Source organism: Ammodytes marinus (assembly GCF_949987685.1).
Source record: "Ammodytes marinus genome assembly, chromosome: 8".
NCBI classification, from domain to species: domain Eukaryota; kingdom Metazoa; phylum Chordata; class Actinopteri; order Uranoscopiformes; family Ammodytidae; genus Ammodytes; species Ammodytes marinus.
In genome coordinates, this window is record NC_137212.1 from 30,860,469 (window position 1) to 30,886,566 (window position 26,098).

A 26,098-nucleotide genomic window follows, 5' to 3' on the forward strand; every position below is an offset into this window, starting at 1 on the left:
GTCATGCACACATGAAAACACATAGATGTATCCATGTATCCATTGATTCCAAATAAATGCCATTCTATATATTTGCTCACAGGCATAGCAAAGAGACAGCCACATTGAATTATGGTGTGTGGTATGTTTTAGTTAAATTGTAATACATTTTTCATCATCATTTGGATTTGCCATGATTAAAAACACAAATATTAAATGTATATATCCATCTTCTGTCATTCACCTTTCTGTTCCTACAACAATATACCAAAAAGAAAATGAGAATTTGTTCAGCCATATTTCATATGGCAATAAATCGTGATTTATTATGATTAATCCAGCTACCCTGTGATTAATCTGATAAAGAATTGTAATGGTTTGACAGCACTTATTTGCAGCTCTGGAAAAAATTAAGAAACCAGTCTGGGTTTTTCTTCAATCTTAATGACAATATGTTTGGGGGGAATTTGGTAGAAATGTTGTGAGTATAGTTTATAGAATAAAACCAAAATGATCATTCTACTCAAACATATAAATACCTATAAATAGTGAAACAAGAGATACCGAACATTTGGAGTGGTCTCTTCATTTTTTCCAGAGCTGTATATGAATAACAATGCATTCTCATAATTATATTACATTCTGATACGATGCTTGACAATATTTCAATTGTATGAAAGAATAATTCATTACATCAAAGAAAACAGGAATCATTAGTAAGTCTACTGTGTAGATTCTTTAACTCTTCATTTAAAATATGTTATTTCATTCTTGTTTTAAAGCTCACTGTTTTTGTTTCCTTTATATCAGCTTTTTAACACATTGTGGGGGCAATACTAGAATGAGAATTGAACAATACTTAAAGGAATAACTTTCTATTAAGGCTTTATATGTAAATAACTTTGATTACTCTTCTAAAAATGTTACATTCTTTTTCTTTGATTAGGGTTCTTTTGCAGTTGCATGGTTAAACCACGTCAAATAGCTTATACCTTTGGGTGTTACAGTCAGAGCAGCAGAACATGAACATTTACTTTGACCATATTTATTTGTACACATTATCAGCCAATTATGTCTGCAATGTATTAACAACTCTTTACTGCTTCACTCAGCTGCCTTTTCCCTTTCATCTCAACTCAAAATGCACCTTTTTCTAACAACTAAGCACATTGCTGGCAACATGCATGCTGCACGAAACAGATACCATTTCATTATACTCACTATTATAACGGGAAAAAACTAGAATGTGGAACAAGAGAAAAACACGATTATAATTCATTCAATGACTCTCATTTCCTTTTCCCCCTGCTGTTTATGTGCACAGGCTATAACGTTATTGCCTAGCGCTAGTTTACAGCTGTGCCTTTCCATCATTATTGAAGCAAACGGCTCCATGCATTACATAGCTGTGGCGGACGTTTGTTGAAAAGAGTCCCCATAAATAATGACTAGGAGTGAAATGGAAACTATGGTGAAAGCTGTTTCTTTTTCACCACGCCGTGTCTATCTGCGTTGTTCACAATGTGTTGCGTCTGAAATATGCATGAGACAAAATGTGTCCCCGCTACAGCCACCGAACGCTAAAGAAAAAGAGGGAGCGGGGAAACTGAAAGATTGTTTTTTTTCTGTGGGTAGGATGAATCTTAGAAATGGGCCAACGTTGTGACATATGTATCCCTGCCTCTTTATGCGGTTGCGTCTGCTGTAATTTGTGGCACAACAATGGCTTGTTTTGGCGTGTGTGCTGAAGGTTCAAATGTCCTTCATTTAATATTCAGGAAAGAGAAAACAAAATAAGCAGCTTATTTATTTATTGTAATGCCAGTGTCATGAATATGTATGAGCAGCTATCAATGCTGTCACCTTGAGCGTAGATGCATGCGTGCCTGTTTGTGTGTTTGCAGGTTGGAGTTGACGTGGGTGGATGCTGATGCTGTGTGTGTGTGTGTGTGTGTGTGTGTGTGTGTGTGTGTGTGTGTGTGTGCGTGTGCATGCGTGCGTGCGTGCGTGCGTGCGTGCGTGCGTGCGTGTGTGTGTGTGTGTGCGTGTGCATGCGTGCGTGCGTGTGTGCGTGTGTGTGTGTGTGTGTGACTATTTGGAAAAACGAAAGGTTGGGAAAACAGTTTATACAACCACCCAAGGTCATACTCTCCTTATTCTTGTTTCTTATTTCCCTGACTAGACAGCAAACAACTTTCATTCAAAAAGCGCTGGACCTGATCGGACTACATGCATATCACTGTGAGGGGTGTTGTGCATGCTGTGTGTTGTATAATTTATGTTGGACGTACAGTCCTTCAGGGGATACTTAAACGCATAACTTGTGTGTCTATGTCTGTGTTAGAAGCATAAAAACCAAATAAAGTGTTTCCACAATTTGTGGCGTGCCTTAAGAGTTTGATAGTAAATCAATCATGTTGACACGTGTGTGGCTAGTTGCCTGGTTCTGCTCTCTGTTCTTTATTTATTCTTTATTGTTGGGAGTTTTGAACTAACTTTGGTCTTTCTGAAAGATGTCCTCATGGTCATAATGTATGTTATGTAAAGCCCTCTGAGGCAAATGTCTATTTGTGATATTGGGCTATACAAATACAACTGATTTGATTTGATGGTATCAAAGCAAAGGACCCAACTTTCTAAAGGCTGGTTGGAGTTAGATGTTTGTGTGTAGAGCTACTGGAACCTTACTGCTGTCTGCACAATAGCCATGGGCCTGGTTAGGAAGTTCTTTAAGGCAACACAGCAGATAAAACATTGTTTTTTTTCATCCACTGGTCAATTTTTTTGATTTTTGGCTATTTTGCTTCCATAAGTTCAGGTACATGCAATATCAATGTTATTAATCCTAGTAAGGCATTTGGGACATAGAGGGCAACATAAATAACTCTTACATTTGTCCTCTTCCATTCTGGCTAGACCACCTGACGATGTACAGCAGCCAGGAGGTACCAGTCCATGTGAGACGGTCAAACATGCTTTCTTCACATGATACATTACTGACTGACATTGAGGCTGGAAAACACAACTAATGCTGGGCTTACACTAGAGGACTTTGAAAAGACTTTGAAAAGACTGAAGACTGAAACCCTCTCACATCTAAATACAATCAACTCACACCTGAAGACAACTAGTCATTAGTTTTCAGCAGTGTTGGGAACGTTACTTTAAAAAAGTAATTAGTTATAGTTACTCACTACTTGTTCCAAAAAGTAACTGAGTTAGTAACTGAATTACTTTATAATAGAAGTAACTAGTTACCAGGGAAAGTAACTATTTGCGTTAGCCTACTGTAAAAAAAAAAGTTGCTATTTGTCAAATTTTTTTGATTTTTCTGAGCAGTTTTCACAAGTCAGTTGACATGAGTAGAACAGACAGGTAGGCCTACTTGTAGGCTACATAACCTTCAATATTTATTGCACATCAACAGACAGCAAGAGGTTTATCCTGCACTTCAAGTATTTTGTTATCAACAAAAGTAGTTTGTTCAGGAAACTGAATGTAGGCCTACCGTGCTGATCTGCTATCACTGGATTCACTTCAGGGGTGTCGGCTAAAACACCACTTAAAGGCCTACTTCACCGGTTTGAATATGAAGGTGTATTGAATTCTGAGATCCTATGTAGTATAAATGTGCAAAAAAAAATTTAATCAGTTCATCCTAGCCTGAGAAAAGGCGGAAAGAGTGTTTTTTTAACCCTATATTTCTCTTTCTCGTGACATCACAGAAAGAGAAATATAGGGTTAAAAAAAAACTTACTTTGTAAATATTACTGTGATGTCACAGTAAAAGACATCACAGTAATATTTACAAAGTACGTTTTTTTTAACCCTATATTTCTCTTTCTGTGATGTCACGAGAAAGAGAAGTATAGGGTTAAAAAAAACACTCTTTCTGCCTTTTCTCAGGCTAGGATGAACCGATTTCAATTTTTTTCGCACATTTATACTACATAGGATCTCAGAATTCAATACACCTTCATATTCAAACCGGTGAAGTAGGCCTTTAAGGCCAAAAACGTCAGACTATGAAGCATGAGACGATGAGAGGAGGAGTAAGGATTTATCCTATGTTTATTTCCTTCTTTAACATGCACAGTAGGCTACAGATCCCAGGAAAAGAACAATAGCAATATTCGGCTCGTGATGACACGCTAAACAGCTGTTGCAACCGGCGAATCACGGCCGTTTAATAATGTGCATAAATTATAATTTATAGAGATCGGGAAACTCCATGCACTTACTCACAAGGGCGATGCAAACAAACTCAGGGAGAGGTGATTATTGTGGCAACGTGCACACTCACACAACAGAGAGAAAGAAAAAGAAACTTCACTAAACAGGCGCTCCGGCTAACTGTTGTGACAGCGCTAACTGACAGTTATAATGTCATCCACACTGAATAAAACACACCGGTCTCCTCACTAGCAGTTTGTGTAGTATGGAGCCAGGGGTGCGTTCGGATTACACAGTTTATTCAATCAATTCATAGTAACGCACCGCATTTAACGTTCAGTAACGATAACGGCGTTGTAACGACGGAAAAAGTAATTAGTTAGTTTACCCCGTTACTGAAAAAAGAACGGCGTTACCTAACGCCGTTATTTTATACGGCATTATTCCCAACACTGGTTTTCAGTCACAGAGTGAGATTTTGAAGAGACAGGGGGTCTCATATTGCAAGACTACAACTAGATTCCTTTTGAGATTAATATTATTTCTGCAAACGCGATAGTGATTATTTAATTAAAAAAAAGTTAATTCAATATTCCGAGCGGGGGGCTTCCTTTAGTTATTTGACCATCTTTATTTGCTGATCTCGTCCCCCAATAACTTTAACTCCTAACCCTGTATTTGACGGTAGAGTGTTCAGGTTGCGCGGCTGTCAGCCTGGTTCTCCCGCCGAGGCTTCAAGGAAAAAGTGTATTGCATATTGCATATTCACAATCCACTCACTCTGCCAAAGTGTGAACACATTATTTTACATTCTACAAGGCAGATTGCCATGCAGAGAACACCCATGTCCTCAGGAGGATGAATACATTTGATTTGAATGATAATATGACCTTCTAGCACCGAATTCTTCCAGGACAAATATTCAAAAAAGCACTGTTTCTTATACTTGATCAATCGCAGTCAGAATTGTATATCGGATGAGATAAACTGTATGGGCTCTAGCATATAGTTTATGCTAGTCTTATATTCTAGCAGTTACCCTGATCCATCCAGGTGTTCTCATGTTAGCCCCTGGTATACAGATGATTAGGTGATGATTGAAAATATACAGATCTGGCTGGGAGTTATGATCAGCAGCCACTGAGTAACATTAAACACGCCTTATGAAAAGACAAGTTGTTGGGCAACTTGCTTTTTAACATAATAGGTATTGCAGACCGGTAGGCTAAAGCATCTGGCCAGACTGGGGGTGTACAATTAAAACCCTTTATTTCCCCTACCACAAGGGCTTTCAGCTTCTCCCTGTGATCACATTACTGGAGTTCCATACCTAGGTCATATGATGGAAACTGGGTTATCTCAGTGACAAGTGACAAAACAGCACATGTTTGATTCAGAATGAACACATGGTCCAAATGGCCCGGGCGGACAATGACACCACCACCACCTGCCCAGCAACACAGCCAAGCTTTGACACAAGCACATGTCATACACACATATCAACATGCAAAGAACAACTCAAACGTCTATTTCTCCTTGTTTTGAAAAATGTCCACTGTTCTGTTGGCTTGGCGGTCCCCTGTTACAATGCTTAAAAAGTCGACTGTAAGATTGGTATGCAAGTGCTCACACAAACACAAACACATGAGAAGCTGGGAGAAGTTTAGCTGTGAGTGGAGGTGACATAGGCCCTCAAGGGAGACCAATAGACAAGAAGGGCCATGCCTATTCCTGCCTTCTGTTTCCTCTGCTTTGTGTGTGTGTGTGTGTGTGTGTGTGCGTGTGTGTGTGTGTGTGTGTGTGTGTGTGTGTGTGCGTGCGTGCGTGCGTGTGTGTGTGTGTGTGTGTCTGTGTGTCCCACAGGATCCTCCTCTAACAACTCTAACAACTACAAAACTGGGACAAAGCCTGAAGAATAAAAAAAGAAAAAGAAGTGAAGAGTGAGAGAAAAAGGACAGAGGGAAAGTGAGATGTGAGCGGGGTGAAGAGGTCAGGACAGACAGAGAGACAGACAGACACCAGGGAAAAGGCCAACCTGTGCAGAGGGAGATCAAGACGGATGGTAAAGCAGGAGACACACTGAGAAGAAAAGACTCCAGGGAACAAGAAGAAGAAAGAACATGAAACATTCACCTTGTGTGAAGTGGCCTGCATCTTGACGAAATCCACATCTACAATGGAGCTTCTCTATACCAACTCCCTCTGGAGTGTGGAAGCAGCCATGGAAACCTTTCAGAATAATGCAATGTGTTGAAATACTTCTAGAACTATTTGAGATATTAAACAGCTCATATAGACGCACTGGGAAATGCCCTAGTTTGGCAGTGAAATGTCCTAGTTTGGCTTTTTTTTTAAGACAAATCCTCATTTCAACATGAAGTAAACAAATAAATAAAGGGAGTTCCTATACCCACCACAGAGTCACCTTACAGAGGGGTTCTCTCCATGTTTTACTTGATTCCATGAAACACATGAGCCGTTTGCTTTAAGACCCAGAACTGGGAGCTGACAGCTGGCGTAGGCCAGTATTACACAGCAAATAGCAGGGTGTCAGTAGTTTACACCTTGGAGTAGAGGATTTTACATATTCCCCCCTGGACTAAGGGGCACTTTACACGGTGAAAACGTGAGTTTTCCCGTTTTTGGTTTTAAAAAAAAAAACCCGTTCAGACACAATTTATCTGACATCTTCACCCGTACACAAAGTTTTCAGAGGAAACGGGCCGAAATCGCTGAAGTAGCAGCCATGCCAAGCCAATAGTCAGCGGTGACACAGCCTAGTAGATAGCTCTTCCGGTACAATTTGATGCATACAACCTTACTGTAACCGAAAATTAATGCCACTAACGTTCATAAAGCGGTTGGTGTAAGCTTGGGGTTACAAATATTGTAAAAGACTGTCCTCTTATTTCACCGCATTGAACTCGGAAAAACAGCAGACTTGCTGATAGTGAAGGGGCTTCGTGAGCGGATATTTTCCTGTTAGGCGTACTTCAAAATAAAAGTCAACTCACGTGTGTCCAGCGAAATGCTATGAATGTTTAGCCAGTGAAATGCTTTTACTGTGAAGCCGTAGCCTTAATGCTCCTTTTGTTGAACAGTAGCCTAACTTAACCGCTGCACGCTGATAGTGTTTTTTTAATGTAGAGCCGTGTCCCTGGCATATAGAAGTGACACACGTTTATTTAGCTAGAAAAACAGGCAGAGCACAACTCTTTCCCTATTTGCTTGTAGGAGCGATTGGTGGCACGATAACAAATGCATCAGCAACAGCACAACGTCCATGAGCACAATGAATACAGCTCGGTGATCCGCCATTGTTGTTGTTGTTTTCCAACTGGCGCACGTGGACCTACAAAGACGGCGCATGCCTATTTATATCCAAACGCAATGCGCATGTGTGAGGGTGGAGCCGTGACGTCAGCGTTATCAGGGGAAATGGTTTCGGTGTTTACAGGAAACCAAAACCGTTAAGTTTTCCAAAAAATCCTCCCTCGGAGGTGATCTCAAAAATCTGCGGTTCATGCCTGCGTTTGCGTTTGCGTTTGCTGTTTTCCTGTAAATGATATAGTGCAACCGCAGAAATTTTTCTGCGTATGCACCGTTTTGCGTGGCCGTGTAAAGTGCCCCTAAACCCACGTGGATAAGAACAGATTGAAGTCTATTCAGTATCAGCTCTGGTCTCATTGTAAATCATCAACAATGTGGGAGAACATATTTGGGAAACAAGTAGTAACCAATGGAAAAGATTTATGCTTGAATTATGATGATTATATTTGGAAGATTTTAAATTACATTCTGTCTATTCCTCATCCAGTTGTAAAGATAAAAGATATTTTGTGTAGTACATAATTTAAGGCAAGACACCCCAGATGAAAAGGGTAAAAATTTTAACTTATAATCATGAAACTTTGCCAGTTGATTACTCACATTTAAACAATTATTTTTTTGTATTACATTTTTTTCTTTAATCTTTTAATAAATATGCAAATATGGCAATATGGAAACAATTATGCGTAAATTTGGGTATTTTTTCAAGCAAACAATCTAGATGTTGGATAAAGCCAGAGTTAAAATCTCTATTTTATTTTAACCACATATTAGTTTCTAAAGTTTTTACTCAACAGATTTTGGATACAGGCTTTTTTAATTTAATAAATCAAAAAATACTAAGTACATGTCTTAGAAATGCATTATCAGCATGTTTTAAGGAGTGGTGAACTGTTCCACACAGATTGCAAGTGGATTATTTGAAAGGAAAAAGAAAAGAAATGCAACTTTTTCTTTCACGGCCAGTCACAATGATTACAACATGTTTTTAGACCCATGCGATCCCTTTATGAAATGTTGCTCTAAACAGCCATAATCACAGCTGGAGGCTTTTTGTTGTAGTTGTTTTTGTAAATGGCTACTAAAACGTCAGATACTATAGGTGCATTTAAGCCACTTAAGTGGAAACAAAATCTATTAAAAGCCTTAAACCACAAGCTGCTTCACTGACTGATAAAGTGTTAAAGAACAAACCATTGTGACACTGTTCTGTCCAGATATAGTCAGTTTGTGATGCTTAGTATACAGGCGGTTTATTATTCAAAGTGTTATCATTTGTGTTTTGTTACCCATAATGCCTTTTGACAACCTGCAGAGTTGAGGCATGAACAGGCCTGCAACCAGCTGTGGGTTTAGGTGGAGACAGTGAACAAAATAAAATACACAGAATGAGCCAGAAGGGAAAAATTCACACAAATGCACCACATGGTTGTGACAAGGTATTATGCAACCCTGTTTCCAAGATATCACATTTATATAGTATGAGTCTGTGTTACGAGGCCTTTTTGACATTCTCAAGTGGTCCATTTTTCGAATGATGCCCAGATCCCTTATCGACCTGTGGTATGCCATGCCATCTTAGGGCAAAGGCTTTTCAACTGGATAAAGCCCCGTTTCCACCTGCAGCAACTAAGACCCGAAAAGGGGGGTGGGGGGATCCATGGGGTGTAGTGTTGAGACTATTGAACTGAACCGCATGCCATGTAGTGAGTGGCATACACCGTTAGGGTGCAGCGGAATAGACCAAGCCACACCACATGTGACATCGCCTTATGTTTTTGTATTTTGTTCTTGTATTTTTTTCAAAAGATCTTTTTTGCAATGAAATAAAAAAAGAGGAAACCAGCAAATCCTCTCATTGGTGAAGTGGCAACCAAAGGAGAGTAAGTAAGTAAGTAGAAGATAAATCAGTTATCATGTAGAGTTGACAAGTTATTTTCTGTCATCGATTACTCAATTGAGGAATATGAACCTCTTTTTCTACAGAAAACCAATAAGCCATTATTTTCTTGTAGGGTGATTTACACAGGCACGTTCTCTGGTGATGACCACCTTAATATTTGAATCTGAACAGATCAGCAGCACATATTATACATTCTATTTTTAATTTTGTTTTACCAATACTATATTTTTAAAATAGCTACAGTTAATTGAAGTTATTAAGATATCTGATATTGATACCTGAAAACATTCAACATGTAGTAAGATGTACATTGTTATGCATTTTGATATTGTTTTGCATCGCCAACAATGACCTTCATCATTTATATCTCCTTATAAGCTTATGTCTGTGTCTCTCAGCTAACTTTAAAAAAAACAACAACATAGAAGTAAAAGTCTGTCATTAAAGGTTCTACTGCATTTACTTCCATTTGAAAAATGTAATGTGACAGCATGCTGCATGGAGAGAGGACCGACCACAGGGCTGCTACCTCTGGTCTCATTAAAGAGACCACTATCCCAGCGTGTGATAACTTAATGACCATTCTCCGTCCCAGACACATCAAAAACCCTACTGTTAAGCAGAGAACACTGCTTTGAACCAAAGGACAGCAGAATATTCCTTATGAGGACAAAGGGCTGAGTCCCACAGCAATTACACGCTGCCTTACTCACTTTCACTGGTGCTCTATTATTTGGCATTTGTGTCCTATAGTCTCACTTTGTTGTTGTTCTTCTCACTCCAATGGAAATCCATGTCTGCTATTCATTACTGCCCCATTTAACCTGGGTTCTCTCTGCTCATCTTCAACTCTGCCATGGTGAGTGTGCAGAGGGACAGCACAAACCTCTTCACACATTTAGATTGACTGCACGTATGAATGTTGGTCAAATGACCAGTTAAGCCAAGACACTGCAGGTGAAATGGGTAACATGTTTAACTTATAGATGTCATAATGAAACTTTGCCAGTTGATTACTTACATTACATTTTTTCAGAAATGTTTGAATAAATATGCAACTAATGGTGACTAATAATGTGTGCATTTGCATTTCTTTGAAAATAAAAATTCACCCATGATGATTCTACACCTTGAGCTTAAGGACGGCCACTTTCCATCCACACTATAAGCTTTCTTGCTTACAAGACACATACAATCAGCCTGTAAGCAGTGGTGTAGTGGGGGGTATACGCAGGTATACGGCGTATACCCACTTATTTTTCAGGCGACATTGCGTATACCCACTTCTAACGGCCGCGACTGCGGGACTTGTTGCCACCCGTCCCGTTTTCCCCGAAATTGTTCTCTTTTTTTCACCAGCTGTCCCGGGAAAAGAAAAATCTCTCCCGGGACACAATTTGTCCCGTTTTTTGGGGAAAATGCCAGAACCTCATTTGATTTCCTTCGTTCAGCAGTTCAGGCCGTTTCACACGAGCCGAGGCGTTTGTTTCGCCCACTAATGCATTCTCAATAGAGAGGCGAGCGGGCAGAGAGAAGGCGGCAAGCGTGCAGGGGCGGTCTGAACGATCTCGGGGCCCGTTTCAAGACCCTGTGGGGGGCCCCCACATTTTTTTTTCTATGAATAATGCTTGTGCATGCTCCCCGCAAAAATAAAAAAGATTGTGGAAACCAGTTGGTTCATAGACGGATTATGAGATTTAAAGTAAAATGCATCAATCTGATGCACTTTCAGAGGAAAATTTAGATTTAAATCAAATCTTGAGCTGCAGAAGGAATATTATTTTTCTTAAACAGGCAGCACTCTTTACTCTGCAACTGTAAAAACATTTCAGTAGATTGGTCTGCAGATCCATGTTATATGATGGAGGGGCCGATTGCAACAGATACAGGATGGAAAGCTACTTTTTATGAACAGTATATAATTTACACGTATAAAGCTTATTCCTGTATGTGTGTGGGGGCCTTAGAGGCCCCTTATGAAGCCCATAAGACATAGCTAATAATGCTTTTGTTTTGCACTTGCTTTTCTATTTTTCACCTGCTAGGGGCCATGATGATTTATTTCCTATTCCTTTTTGGACCCTAGGCTGTTATTGACATGAGTGACTGAGCTCTTTGACAATGCGACATGTAAAGTTACTATCAGTATCTCTGGCTTAGGGCCCCCCTGAGCCCCTGGGCCTGGTTGCATGCAGTTTTCTTCTCAAAGTGCACCAGATTGATGAATTTTACTTTAAAAGGTTGCATTTTTTTCTTCCGGGGGAGCATTCCCCCGGACCCCCCTAGAAGGTCCAGGGTCCCCACCTCAGTCTCCCTATTTAGCCTACTGTGCAAACAGTGATGGTCCGGCAGATCGTAGCGGCAGTCAGCTGTCAGGACAGTGAACTCCCCCCCCCCCCCCCCACTCGCACTAATGGCTGTAAATGGAGCGGACACGGAGGCTAAACATATAGCCGTTCTGCCAGCTACGCTCTCTATATCTTATAGGCTATTCATGCATTAGGCCTGTGTTGGACCACTACTCGTGAGTGGCTGTGTGAGGCAGCGCAATTATGGGAAATATAGGACCGGCAAAAGCGGATGCGCGCGCAGTACAACTTAGAGTATACCCACTTCTCCAGGCACCACTACACCACTGCCTGTAAGTGTTGTAGTGTGTAGTGGTGTGACACTATGAGTGCACTTTTAAAAAGCTAAAAGTCCCAACCACACTTAATGATAACGTATTTTTTCCGATACAACCCTGATACCTAACGGGTCATTGTTGTTGTACACATTGAACTACCCAGTCACTCGCCATGATCTGCCCATTCTCCCCATGCATTCACTACTAACATCACTTTGTAGTTACTGATAATGACTAACTCCTGAAAGTATCCATAGAATTGATACGTACAGTGCCTCGCAAAAGTATTCATACCCCTTGAACTTTTCGACATTTTGTCGCTTAACAACCAGTACTCGAGTTGTAAAAAAAAATCAGGGGGGATGGAGGATTGGCTTTAACGTTTAAGGACAGATCATTTTTGGGCTGAATTTCTTTGCCCTTGCAAGATCTTTGCGCTTGCTTTTTGGCACAGTTAATGTAATGTGAGCTTTTAGACACATCAATGCTGTATGGGTGCTGTCAGAAAAACTGATATTAAGGAATGATCAGACAAAATTTGTAAAATTGCAAGGGGGAAAATCTTATTTATGTAAAATAAATGTAGCCCCGGTTACACAAATAAAAAAAATGAAACCTGTAGAACACAATGTGCAATCGTCTGTTCCTGTGTGGGCTGTGCTTGCATGTTTTCTTTCCAATGTTTTCATGAATAAAAACAAAAACGTTTTTATAAACATCACCCTTTTGTTTATTTTTTTAAATCGCCACTTGCATCAACCTGAAAATATATTTACAGTAGGCAGCCTGAGCCGATAGAAGAGAAGGCTTTGGGAGAGCGCTAGCTGAGGGGCAGAGACAGTGACCCCCCGACGTGCCAGCAGCAGCATCGTGAAAGGCGGAAGCAGCACTAGGCTTGTTTACAGGCTTAAATAAGCGATACACTACACAAACAATTGTGTAAGTCGGTTTGGATAGAGTAGGAAGTGAATGAGCTTTTACGCACCACATTTAATAACTGAAAGAACTAAGTTAACGTGTGAGAAAAGTCACCGCGAGCCTACTAACTGCCTTTGCAGAGGAGAGACTGCGCTCTGTGGACGTGATTGACGGTTGACCACAGAAAAGCAGGTGATGGGTGATTTTGGAGGCGGGCTTTCGCCGTGCCCACCCAATCAGAAGCTAGGAATGGTAATAGTATATTATATACACATTTTTTAATTGGCTGAAAAAATAGAAATACGTTTTCCCTGCCCCTGGCTAGCGCCGATATCGAGGGCATAGTGGAGTATTGGCAGCCTAAGTGCCAGTGTTACTAAATGTTGAAATAGTGGTAATACTTCCACATTCATTGATAAAATAACAGGGGAGGGGGGATGGCCGTTTTAGAAGGGGGATGATTTTGCGATCTTTATTTCCAAGGGGGATGCCATTCCTCCTCATCCCCCCTCAACTCGAGTACTGGTAACAACCACACACGTACATTTATTTTGTTGGGATTTTATGTGATAGACAAATACAAAGTGGCGCACAATTGTCAAGTGGAATGAAAATGATACATGGATTCAGATTCAGCGTCAGATTGGATGGAGAGCGTCTGTAATCAGACTTGCTGAAAAGAAGCATCCCCACAGCATGATGCTGCCACCACCATGTTTCACAGTGGGGATGGGCTGTGTAGTGTTAGTTTTCTGCCACACATTGCATTTTGCATTATGGCCAAAAACTATACAATGCAGTGGACAAAGCATAGCCAGATGAGACCAAATTTGAAGTTTTTGGCATGAATGCAAAATGCAATGTGTGGCAGAAAACTAACACTTTGTTTAACTCCAACCAATATGCATTTAGCTAAATGTTCCAAAACAAATCGAAAATAAACTCACTCAATGATGTCATTGTTATGACAGTATTAGCCATATGGATTATGTTCTTAGCATAATGTAGAAAAAAAAGTTATAGTAGCTACAAGGAACATACTGTTTTTGTTGATTGCAGCGCTCTCTTTGGACAAACAAGGTAGTGATTTTACCTGCTGTCCTAAATATCTTTGCTAGCGCCTGCCGAAGCCAGTGAAAGAGAAACGGCAGGATGCATGGCCATGAGGTAATGTATTTATATGTGACTATGTCAGATTAATAATGGTAATGTGACCATGGTGAAGCAAAGTAAACTTTGATTAGGTAGCGTTCATAAACAGGCTTTTCCCGTCTGCCTGCTGTAAATCGTTTGGTCTCGTCTCCTGTGTCGGGTCATTTATGATCATCAAATAAAATGTTTTACTGTTTAACAAACATTGAAAAGTTCCTCCTAGGAGGTCAAACATTAAGTTGGCCGTATTCTAAGGTACGTTGTTTAGGGGTTAGGGTTTTGTTTTTTCTCTTATTTTAAAGTCATGGTCCTTGTTTAATTCCCAATGACTCTCACCATGCAGACCCAGACGAGCCAAATCATATTCATGGAGTAACATCATCAACATGCATTATTTAGGCCACAAGAAAGCAGTGGCAGCAGCCATTGATATGCTTAAACTACCTTCATCTGAAATCACTTGTTCACGTAATGTATTGTTTCTAATGACCAAAGCTGAATTGTACACTCATTCTAAACCATATCTCAGAGAAGGTGTGCTCATATATGTCATTGTATTGCAGCCCTGGCCATGAACAGCATTAGAAGACAAGTTGTCATTTTTCTTATTAATGTATAATAATAGTATCACCCTTCTATATTCCTAGAAATGAGCTGGAATGAGTCTTCTGACAGAACAGTTATTTTTTAACATAGATCAATATTGTGTAAGTGGTTTTCAATAATTAACCTTAAATTAATTGATGTTCACTTAAAATACCTACTAATGTATGGACAGCAGACCAACTGCATAGAGCTCTGCCAAAAGAAGTGACGATAAATGATTTTTTCCTCAAAGCACAGCCCAAAGGTAGTAAACCCATGCCGAAGGAACACACCAGAGCCAAGCAACCTCAACTGTAACAAGCACATGGATCCACCATCTTGTTTTCCTTCCTTTTTTTATTATGTGTAAGATACATTGTTGTCTGAACCTAATCTCCCTTTTACATGAAATGAAAATATCCACCAAAGATTGTCTGGGGTTTTAAAATGCTGATCCTCCAAGCTGCGTGACTAATATTTAAACATCCATAATCTCCCAGTATAAATGTATGTCTGCTCTGTGTGTGTGTGTGTGTGTGTGTGTGTGTGTGTGTGTGTGTGTGTGTGTGTGTGTGTGTGTGTGTGTGTGTGTGTGTGTGTGTGTGTGTGCATGCGTGTGTGTGTGTGTGTGTGTGTAAGGGAGAAAGGTGAAGAGGAGCAGTGAGGTCAGAGGTTTCATGTCTCTGCGTAGTGAGAAGAGGAGCATGTGCACTGTGTGATAATGCAGGCTGCTGCCAAGACAATGACATGACACACCAAGACCTTATCAAGGACACTGTCAGCATCTCTCTCTCTCTCTCTCTCTCTCTCTCTCTCTCTCTCTCGCACACACACGCACGCACACACACACACACACACACACACACACACACACACACAAACATGCACCTATCCAGGGCTGAGCGACAGGGAGAGAAAGCAGAGGGCATTATCTTGATGAAGCAGTGCTTGATACAGTAGCCCGGGCCAACCCTGGACACAGCTCTTCTTTCTTTTAATTGAGATTACACAGTCAAGGTCCAGCCTGAGCTCATCTTGTTTAACAGCGCATTCAGTGTGTGTGTGTGTGTGTGTGTGTGTGTGTGTGTGTGTGTGTGTGTGTGTGTGTGTGTGTGTGTGTGCCTGATCTAATATGCTGCTATCTCCTCACACATCAAGTATCATTACTACAAACACCTCTGCACCCCACGATCTGGCAGCCAATCAAATCAACCCAATCTTGCTGACCAACGAGAGAGCACACATCATGAGCCAGGTAGCAAGGAAGGCAACACTTCCTCACCATTAGTGCACCAATCACAAGGTCTACAAATTACACAGCTTATTCAAGGGGTTTAGCTGCAAATATGTTGCTGCTGCTATCTGCAGGATATCTAGCATTCCCCACCGAGTCAACTGACAACTCTGAAAAGGTCTCTGACGCTATGCTCACTTATACTCTGCGAACAGCATTAGTTACGTTCAGCCGGAGGAGCATTGGTTCCGACAGTTTGGTTTATACACTTTGCTCTTTTAAAATAGGCCTTCAATTGACTTCCAGGTGGTGTTTAAAAAGGTCCTGTCTCTTTAAATTTAGCATTGAAAAAATCCTGCAGATGCCCTGACATTGAGACCTGAATAATCCGTAGACCTTGATGTCACCACTGCTCTCCGCCGCACCACACACTTTCTTCAGACTCTCAGACAGTGTGTTTTCTTCTTTCAGTGACATTGCAATGGTTGCATTCAGATCATACATACCTCCTGGTCTACATATTTTCTTGCCCGGTTTCCTGGCACATTCCTTGGATATTCTTTTGACTGTAAAGTGAATAAAAGACTAAAGAATAACATGGAGGCCCTGGACGCACATCGCACACAGGAGCTGGCATGCACTCACACACACACACACACACACACACACACACACACACACACACACACACATTGATGCACACCAGCCAAAGGTGATTGACTGAAGTAAAAAAAAATGTATATGGGAAGGGAAGGGGAGACGTTACAGAAATAATGAATCACATACCAGCTCAATCAACAGATCATTCAGTCTATCAGTCGACCAGCCAGTCAGCCAAATCAATCTGTGATGATCTTGACAATGACTGTTGTGTTTAATGAACTGTAGCCATTGTGGCAGAGCACAATAGGCTATGATGAGCTATAGACATGAGGGGCGGGAAAGGGGCTCTGCATTATTTGGAGAGCAAATAAGGTGAAGAGTAGGAGGAGGAAGATCAACAAGAAGTAGGAAGGGTTAGAGTGGATGAAAAAGTAAGGGAAAAAATAAGGCATTTATGAAGAGGATTGAAAGAGGATAAAGTGGCCTTAATGTGTGACACACACAGACACACACACACACACACACACACACACACACACACACACACACACACACACACAAATACATCCCTACATTCCAACAGTGGACTATCCGTCTACATTAACCAAGTGTTGACCGCTATTTCTTGCAAAGGGTGAGAAAATTCCCCAGAGGGTTTCAGACATGTCTATGGCATGATTTAATGCATGACCAACGTGGGACCTGATGTCCCCTGTTGGCTCGGCAGCCCCCTGTTGGTAAATGTGTAACAGTGCCAAAGTCCACTGTTAGATAGGTACACAACAGTGCACACACATGCACAGATGCATGCACACTGTTATCTTTTAGAAAACCACACTCACACAATCATGTGATATAAATTGAGTCATCATGCATATTAAACATGCACAAGGTCATGCTTTCCCTCTACTGACAGACAGACAGACAGACAGACAGACAGACAGACAGACAGACAGAGACGAAGATGCACTCTCACATAGACAAAACACGACCCAACAACATACTTTTCTCTGTCTACCAAAAAGTAATTGTTTGAATACTCCCCCCCACACACACACACTATGTCCCCACAACCATCCTACCCTGGGCCTGCAAGCCAACTCACCATCCTCAGTGGGGACGTAGATGTTCAGGAAGAGGCAGTCCTCGCTCTGGTCCTGGATGTAGCTGGACACCACATCAATGCTGTTGGTGAACCACACCGGCAGCATGACATCCGGCAGGCGGCCCTCCACGATGGTCTGAGGGCACACCGGGGCAAAGTGTGTGGCATTGCGGATGTGGGGCCAGGAGACAGGGGGCTCTGGAGGCTGGAAGCGTCGCTCTCCAGTGGGTGCAGCGGCGTACGGGACGCCCAGGAACTGCACCACGGGACCCAGGATCTCGTTGTTGAGCTCCTTCTTGATGCCGCGCAGCCTGCCGTATACTGTGGTGACCACCGGGTCATTCTCATCCACTTTCTGAGGCGTCACGTCAGCCAGAGTCGCCTGGAGCAGCAGCATCAGCCCCAGCCACAGCAGAGAAGAACCCCACCGGCAGGCGCTTAAGGAACCTTGAAGCCCTTCACATCCCTTCATCCTGCTTCCACTCTTTGCAGTCTGTAATAGCGGACACCCTGTCCTCGAGCAGTGCCTCCACCGGGGCATAGCTGCTGCTCCTTTGTTCAACTTGTGTGCCTCCTCTCTTGTTATTTCTGAGCATAAATTCCTTATTTTCTATGTCTCACTTTCGCCATGCAGATTCAAACACAAAAACACTGTCGCACTAAATTCACATTCACTCCCAGGCATGAGTGAGTGGGGAACTTCCCAAGCTGACGAGGGTCGCGGTTGCAAACAATCCTTTCTAAAATCCAGGCATAGCACCGTCCGGTGGAAATTTAGCAGCCATCAGTTTCCTACAGGGGGAAGCCGGATAGATATTCCTCACCATATGAAAAATATTCCTCAAAAAGTCCTTGTCAAAGAACTACTACAAAGAAGACAAGAGCAGTGAAGATGCCATATTTAAGCTCCACTTCTCAGAAGGTAGACAGAGCCAGTCAGTGATGAGGGTTCCCATCACGTTGAGGTCAGCAGACTGCCATGTAAAGCAGCAGAAGCAGGGACAGGAGTGCAGTGGGTTGTAGAGTAGGTCGGTCCAGTCTGCTCACTGCAACACAGACACAAAGAAGCAATCAGAATTCATGTAAAGAGAGGAAACAACATTTTTCATCCAATATCCAACAATCGCCCAATATCAGTGTTCATGACTGGCAGTTGGGTTGCAATACATAACAGTATGGCGATGTAATACAGGTTAGAAGGAGTATTTTAAACAGTTTCTGCATCAATGTAAAGTTCAATATGGTGAACTCTATCTCAAACTGTAACATTGGAGGGTCATATTTCTGACAGCCTTACATGATGTATGTTCCTAAGCCTGGTTATACAGAGCTGTATTCAATCCTATTGTGATGTTGAAGTCCAAGAAGTAGTGGAAACATTTATAATAAGGGTACATTAATGAATGGTTTGTTAATGCTACATAAGCATTATCTACGCATAAGCTAACCATTAATAACTACCAATGAACAGTTAGTTAATGCTTACTTAATGCTGCCTAAGCATTTAAGGAGAAGTAAGCAATATGGTCCTTTTAACCAACTTCCTGTCAGTGACTGCACGGTATGAAGTGAAGCAACGCAACATAACACAGCAGGTGTTACTCTATATTGGTATTGCTGCTGGCAGCAGAACAGACACATATTTATTGATGTAACAAAAAGTTGTGTGAAATAACACAGCAACATAGGTCTCTTCTCTAACATCTATAATCCATACGTAAAGGGTTCATGGTTTTTTTCGAGTGCTAACCCACAGTGGGCACAACTGGAGCCACATGTGCAAACTCTAGTCTGCACAGCAGCAGTTCATGTGGACCAAATACTAGCTAGTTTTTCATTGCTAGAACAGTTTTCAAAACTCTACACACTTATCCCATGGCTTGACCACAACCTGCACAACACTGTGGATATACAGCACTTTGTTCAAATGCTAACACACTGCTGTCAAAACTGATGACCACACATTCAAAACAGAATAGATTTTAGCGCATCTTAGTGCATTTCAAACACTGCGGATTGCAATTCAGCTGAGAGCCTCAGAAGGTGTCTTGTTTTAGACTTGATGGTGAACATATTCAGTATGTATAGGGAAAGCTCAAAAATATATTTTTGGGGAAATGGACCAAAGAAGTCTATAGGCTGTGTGTGTGTGTGTGTGTGTGTGTGTGTGTGTGTGTGTGTGTGTGTGTGTGTGTGTGTGTGTGTGTGTGTGTGTGTGTGTGTGTGTGTGTGTGTGTGTGTGTGTATGTGTGTGGGTGGGTGTGTGTGTGTGTGTGTGTGCGTGCGTGCGTGCGTGTGGGGAACATGAAGTCTTGTAATCCACAGTTTGTGTTTTTTTTTCTCACACCGCTTAGGAGCCAATGTTCCACCTGGATGAGCTCACCTTCAGATTTCATACACCGACTGAGGAAATCCTATTTAGCTGCACACACACACACTAAGACACATACCCTTGATGGGTAGACATAGCTCCCATTTCTATGTGAATGTTGGGCTCATAGTAGAACACATGTTACCCAGACAGAAAGGCGGGAACGGAGTGGCAGGCAGGTTGAAACAACAAGATGCTCCGACATTTACAACATCAGCAGCAGGAGATAAAGATCAAACTAGAGTTTGTGTGATACACAGACAAAAAGCTGTCACACATACTCAATGTGTGTGTGTGTGTGTGTGTGTGCGTGCGTAAGTTTGATAAAGGATAATATAGCCTGCTCAACACACACACACACTCGAGTTACTTAGACACTTGATAGGAACAGTGGAAGTTAGAAACTGAATCTAAAATTAGGCAATGTATGAACAAACAAAATCAGTTTATTTCAAATCAGTTTTATTTGTATAGCCCAATATCACAAATTTTGCCTCAGTGGTCTTTACATTCCATACAATATGATACAATATGACACCCTGCCCTTACACCCTTAGCTCGGGTAAACACACACGTTTGCTTGCTTTACGACAATTGATCTTGATGGAGGCGTCCACTTTTAACTGTATGACACACATACGCACATAAATACAAGGTTTGCAGTAGGTTCTTTGTAACTGGAAGTGGATTTCCATTCAACAAAAAGGCTAGTTCTATTGGAATATTTCAAAGTGAAAATACATTCACATTATGTGGCAGTGGCAAAGACTATTGCTGGCTGTATTATGTTCATGGGCCTATTTCAGGAAGTGGCTTTTGATGGAACTCAGAGTATGTTTGCTCAGAGTTAGTGGACACGCTGGGTCTTCCGTTTCAGGAAGCAGGTTCAGCGCAACTCAGAGTCCGTTACTGCGGTGACAGACTCAGCGTGACTTACCTAGTGGCTGGTAGTTTGTGTCATTTAAATCTAAGCTGCGACTGAAGAAAAGCATGTCACAACACGTCCCTGTACAGTTTGTAGCAAACTCACTCCAAAGAAATCTCCATCGGGATGTTTTTATTGATTATTTGTGTTGCACTTAATTGTTTTATTATGAACGGAAGTCTTCCCATATTAGTGACGCTGAGAAGATTTTCTGCAGGTTAAAATGTGACACTGCACGCGAATGCTGAAGGCCTACTGAGTGGTGTTGCCAAGTCACAGACAAACCTCATTAAATAGCCTAATATGAATATAGAAATCAAAACTGTGATCACTGGCTGGGGAACATGGATTTGGTTATAAATCGGTCAGGCTTTTCAATGAAAACTATCGCCTAATTTGTCTAACGTTAAAGTATTTTCACTCCCCATTTAGAAGGAGCGACAGTCCGTTCACTGCACATGATTGAATAACCGCTTGCCATTTTATATAGAGCGAATATAATATGTTGTCAGCAATTTCGCTGCCATGCCAGATCCTACTTCTGCTGCAACTACTTACAGTACATTACTTTTCTCTTGAATTATTCTTCTCAGACCAAAAACTTAATGATTCTCTGGAGAAAAAATGTTCGCCCTGTTTTTTTTTTAAATTGCAGAGGTGATTAGATCAGATTTCGAAGATAATATTCCCGTAAATTCTTCTCATGTACCTTAAGCCTATTGTTCATTCATTAATATTTCTCACTGGGAGGATCAAGGATCTTTGTTGTGTCCTGTTTCCATTATGTATCATGTTCTTAGCGATCCATTGACGATGGCTTTTACGTACACGCTCAACCCAGAGTGAACTGACTCTTACCCTGCATTCCAATCCCCATACTTCCATACCATTTAGTATGCCAGAAAAAGATTTAGGATGTCCCAATACATGCACGTCTATTGTAGTATGCTGAAAATACATAAATGCCCCACTAACTCCAATAGCATTTTGGAGTATTCGTCTTTATTCTTGACATTCCTCGACATAATGAAAAAAAATCTTCCATATCTGATTTTTTTTTTCTCTCCTGTGGCCCTTAAACTCTTCTGTACTTTAGTATGTAGTGTAGTAAAGAGAAAGAGTTGCTCATCTCAGAGTTGGTCAACTCAGAGTGGAGGGTTAGTTTGTCAACCCTGCTTCCTGAAACAGACCCCAGGTGTAAATGTGAATGAACTGCTATATGTTTGTCCTGTATTGTAGTGGCATGGACGTGGTCATGGTGACTGGTAAACATAAAACGCACACAACTTTGATACTTTAGTTCAGGTCACATAAGGCCCAGTACAACCTCTTTATGGATGAGATAAGATGAATTGTTTTGTTTCTTTTTTGTTGGTACACACATACTCTCACTCTCACTCTCTCTCTCTCTCTCTCTCTCTCTCTCTCTCTGTCTCTCTCTCTCTCTCTCTAAACACATTGGACGCTTTTAAGCAGCATTGGTGTTTAAACGTTTTTATTAGATGAATTATTTTTAAACATACTGGGATTTTAATGCATTAGCACTTTGTTGAACTGTGTTGAAATTTTAAAACTAAACTTATGTAAATAAAGTGTTTTGTAAAAATCTAGAATCTCTCTCTCTCTAGCTAGCTACAACCTTGCCATCTAATGTAGTGCATTTTTTGCATATTCACATGACAAATATGTCCCTTACTCTTGTACCCAACTTTACTAGAATGATTCTATTTATGTATCCAAATCTGCCAACTATATTTGTGGGTGAAGACCTAAATTCGCTAGCGATAACCATGTGTTCTATTTCTGTTTAAAGTCAGGAGAGGGAGGTTTTTAATGAGGAACATGGCAACACCATCAGACTACACTGAACCTTAACTGCAGATATAAATAGGGGAAGGTGGGGTGAATTGTGCATTTTGGAAGTTGCAAAACCCCTTGTTTCTAGAAAACCGTGGAAGAAATTGGAAATGTGACCACATATTTAAGAAGAGCCATCCATTTGACTCATCCTGTAAAGAAGGGAGACACAAGGAATAAGATATAAGCACATTTAAGCTCAAAAAACTGTGTTTTGCCTTTCAAAGTAAAATTTCCATGATCAAGGTTTTTTGATTATTGTGTCTGAACAATTATAGACACGTTTGAAAACATTTGACACATGTTTTAGTGCTTTGGTATGCTACACTTTGAGTCTATATAGTTAGCACAATGTCAACCCTAAATTGCTGCATCATGCCTATTATCCAAAATTCTGGGGATGGGGTGATTTGTGCGCAAGGGCCTGGGTGAGTTATAAGTAAGTAAGTAAGTAAAATGTATTTATAAAAGCACATTTATGACAGTCTGCACTGTCCAAAGTGCTGTACATAGTGCATTCAGTAGGTAAACAATGAAGGTACAATAACAATAACCAAAATAAAAGACGTAAAGCCCATACATCCACATAAACACAGATAGTAGTGCAGAGGTAAGATAGTTAATGGGGAGGAAACACCAGGGTGTACATATGGGTTTTGAGCCTTGATTTAAAGGCAGAAATGTAGGGGGAATCACATTTGTCAGGTGGCAGTTGGTTCCACAAGCACGGAGCAACTAGTGCAAAGTACATTTCTGAGAGTTGTGCCAGTGGCATGGCTGTATACGCTGGTCACCAAAAGAAAGTGATTGTCTACAGTAGCTCAGAAGAGAGTGACATCTCAATTCCACTTAACGACACCACTGATGAGAGTTCAGATGGCCAGAAAGATGATGATGGTGACTTTGTCATTGTGACACAATGACGCACAAATCACCCCACGTAGTGGGGTGATTTGTGCGTCAAGACAACTTTTTTTCCGAAAGCTATATTTCTTAAACAGTTTATTCCAGATCCAAAGTTTTTATTGCCAGGGATGCACAACATCCTGAAATATATGTACATATTTGAGTTGGAGACATAACTGTCAAGGCCTCACTTTAAAATCACTTTGAGTAAAAAGTTGCACAAATCACCCCACCTTCCCCTATACGTAGAGATTTTTTTTTTTTAAATGGATGTTGCTTATACATAGAGTTCATATCCTACTGCTAAAAAAGAAAATGTGTGTCCAACATAGAATAAATGGTTTTTGGATTAATGTCCAATAGGCTGTATACCAACTGCACTCTCATAATAGCAGTATGGCTGAAAATGCATGCTTTTTAAGAATATTTGAAGCTTTGTTTGAGTCAACATAATCAGCCTCCCTTTCTCCAACAGTGCTGCTGCTTTCACATTTAGTTTACTGTTTTCCAGAACAGCATCACATTCTCATATCATACTGCTTCCTTTTTAAACTGTTTATCATGATAGGAACAAAAGCATTTTGACACCCAAGTGTCCAGCGAAAATTACATAGAAAGGTATGTGTGGATAGGGCTTTTTGTAATGCAACTAAAGAAAGCACATCCAGGCTGCATAGAAGTGAACTGTTTAGCCAGTAACTATGTTATTATGCTAAGGTGCATAGGACTTTTCTTCCATTAAGGTACGTACACACTAAACGTGAGGCTCTCTATTGACGCCCCAAGATTACATACTATTACATATTATTGTACTTCCACATCTGTTTTGTTTAATAAGGCACACATCTCCACTGTCCGTGATTTCCCCAGGGGGCCACTTCAGAATCAGTTGTGGAGGGCCGGACCAAAAGGCTCAACTCAATTCTGGTCAATATTAGTCGTATCTTTTTATAAAAAGAAGTAAAGTATATGGTTTTGATAAGCTGCAGTAAATGTTATGGCAAAGAAAAAGCCATGAAAATGCCAACATTATACCACTTAATCAACATTTACCATAGCAATTGTGAACAAAATGTGCAAGAAGCAGGGGAACCTTGGCCATACTTCCCAACTTAGAGACCTGTTATTCCAAAACCAAAGTGAGTGGTATGGGGGTTCACCCCCAGAAAATTTGAGCTTCAAAGCCATTGTTTCCTGCATTATAGTGACTTTAAAATAATGAAAATGACAACAAATAAAAATAAGTATCCTACACTGCAACACAATTTTTGTTCATTATTATCTATTACTTGTATTGTCCTCTGTACAGGATAAAACAATCCACCGAGCAGATCCTAATAATATCAGACAAGTGAACGTACAAGCAGATTGTCTGTCTGATATTATTGCCCCCCTATCCCCTTCCTCGAGCGCCGATCCCCGAGTGCGGAGGTTGACTGTGTAGCTTGCTCTGAGTCACTTTTTTCCAGCGCGCCGCTCACGGCAGCGCACTTAAACAGCGCACATACAAGCTTCTTCTCCTTTTTTTGAATTGCGACTTACAACCAGTGAAGAGTAAGCTGCATTCGCTCGCGCAAAATATAAACTTACGTTTGATTCTTAATTTTCCATTGACCTCACGCGGGCCAGTCAGAGACAGCCAGCGGGCCGGATGTGGCCCGCGGGCCACAAAATGCCCAGGTCTGATCTACACTGTTAGAAAGATGCACATGTGTATATGCACATTGCTATGTGGTTTTCAAATAAATAAATACAAATCCCAAAACAAATCGAGATGTGGTGTAACGCTGTTGGGGGCAAAAACAAGTCGTTTAGTTTGCCACCTCTTCTGTAAGGTTGTAGCTCCGATCATCTTTCAAAACACACAAACACATTCACCGCCAATTATCTCGCTGAAGAATAATCTGTACACCTTCGAAAAAGAACAATAAATGTAACATATTATCAACATTGGTCACATGTGAAAATGATGTGTGATATAACCAAAAACCCATAGATTAGGCAACATTAATATACATATTGTATGTACACACACACACACACACACACACACACACACACACACACACACACACACACACACACACACACACACAAACATACTGTATATATAAAAATCATGTTAGCTGCCATGTGGATGCCTGGGGATAAACTGCTTCGTCGGGTGCCTTTAAAAGTCAGCAGTTTTTGTTATTTGTTCAGGGACACAGAAGAATTGCCTACTAAACCTCTTTTACTTTTAGCAAACTGAAGCATGCTAAGTGGTCCCTTTGGATCATGTCAAAGGAGGAAACCAGTGGAATACAGCCACAGTTTCTGTATATTGATAGGAAATTACAACAATATCAAACACAGCCCGATTCTGGAAATGAAAATAAAATTCTAATGTGAAGTAAATATATTTACGCATGTCATTTAAATGCCCTCATTT

General features: G+C 40.9%; 1 protein-coding gene across 2 annotated transcripts in view; it reads right to left on the minus strand.

Moving 5' to 3' along the window:
- Positions 1-18,149, minus strand: part of nlgn1 (neuroligin 1) — a gene marked incomplete at both ends in the record, with an annotated part of 304,273 nt that extends 286,124 nt beyond the window's left edge. The window contains one exon of one of the 2 annotated variants that reach the window (XM_080032917.1): positions 17,609-18,149. In XM_080032917.1, coding sequence (XP_079889043.1) covers positions 17,609-18,149 — 541 coding nt within the window. The remainder of the gene's footprint in view (positions 1-17,608) is intronic. The other variant, XM_080032918.1, reaches the window with a different exon arrangement.
- Positions 18,150-26,098: the final 7,949 nt, after the last annotated feature.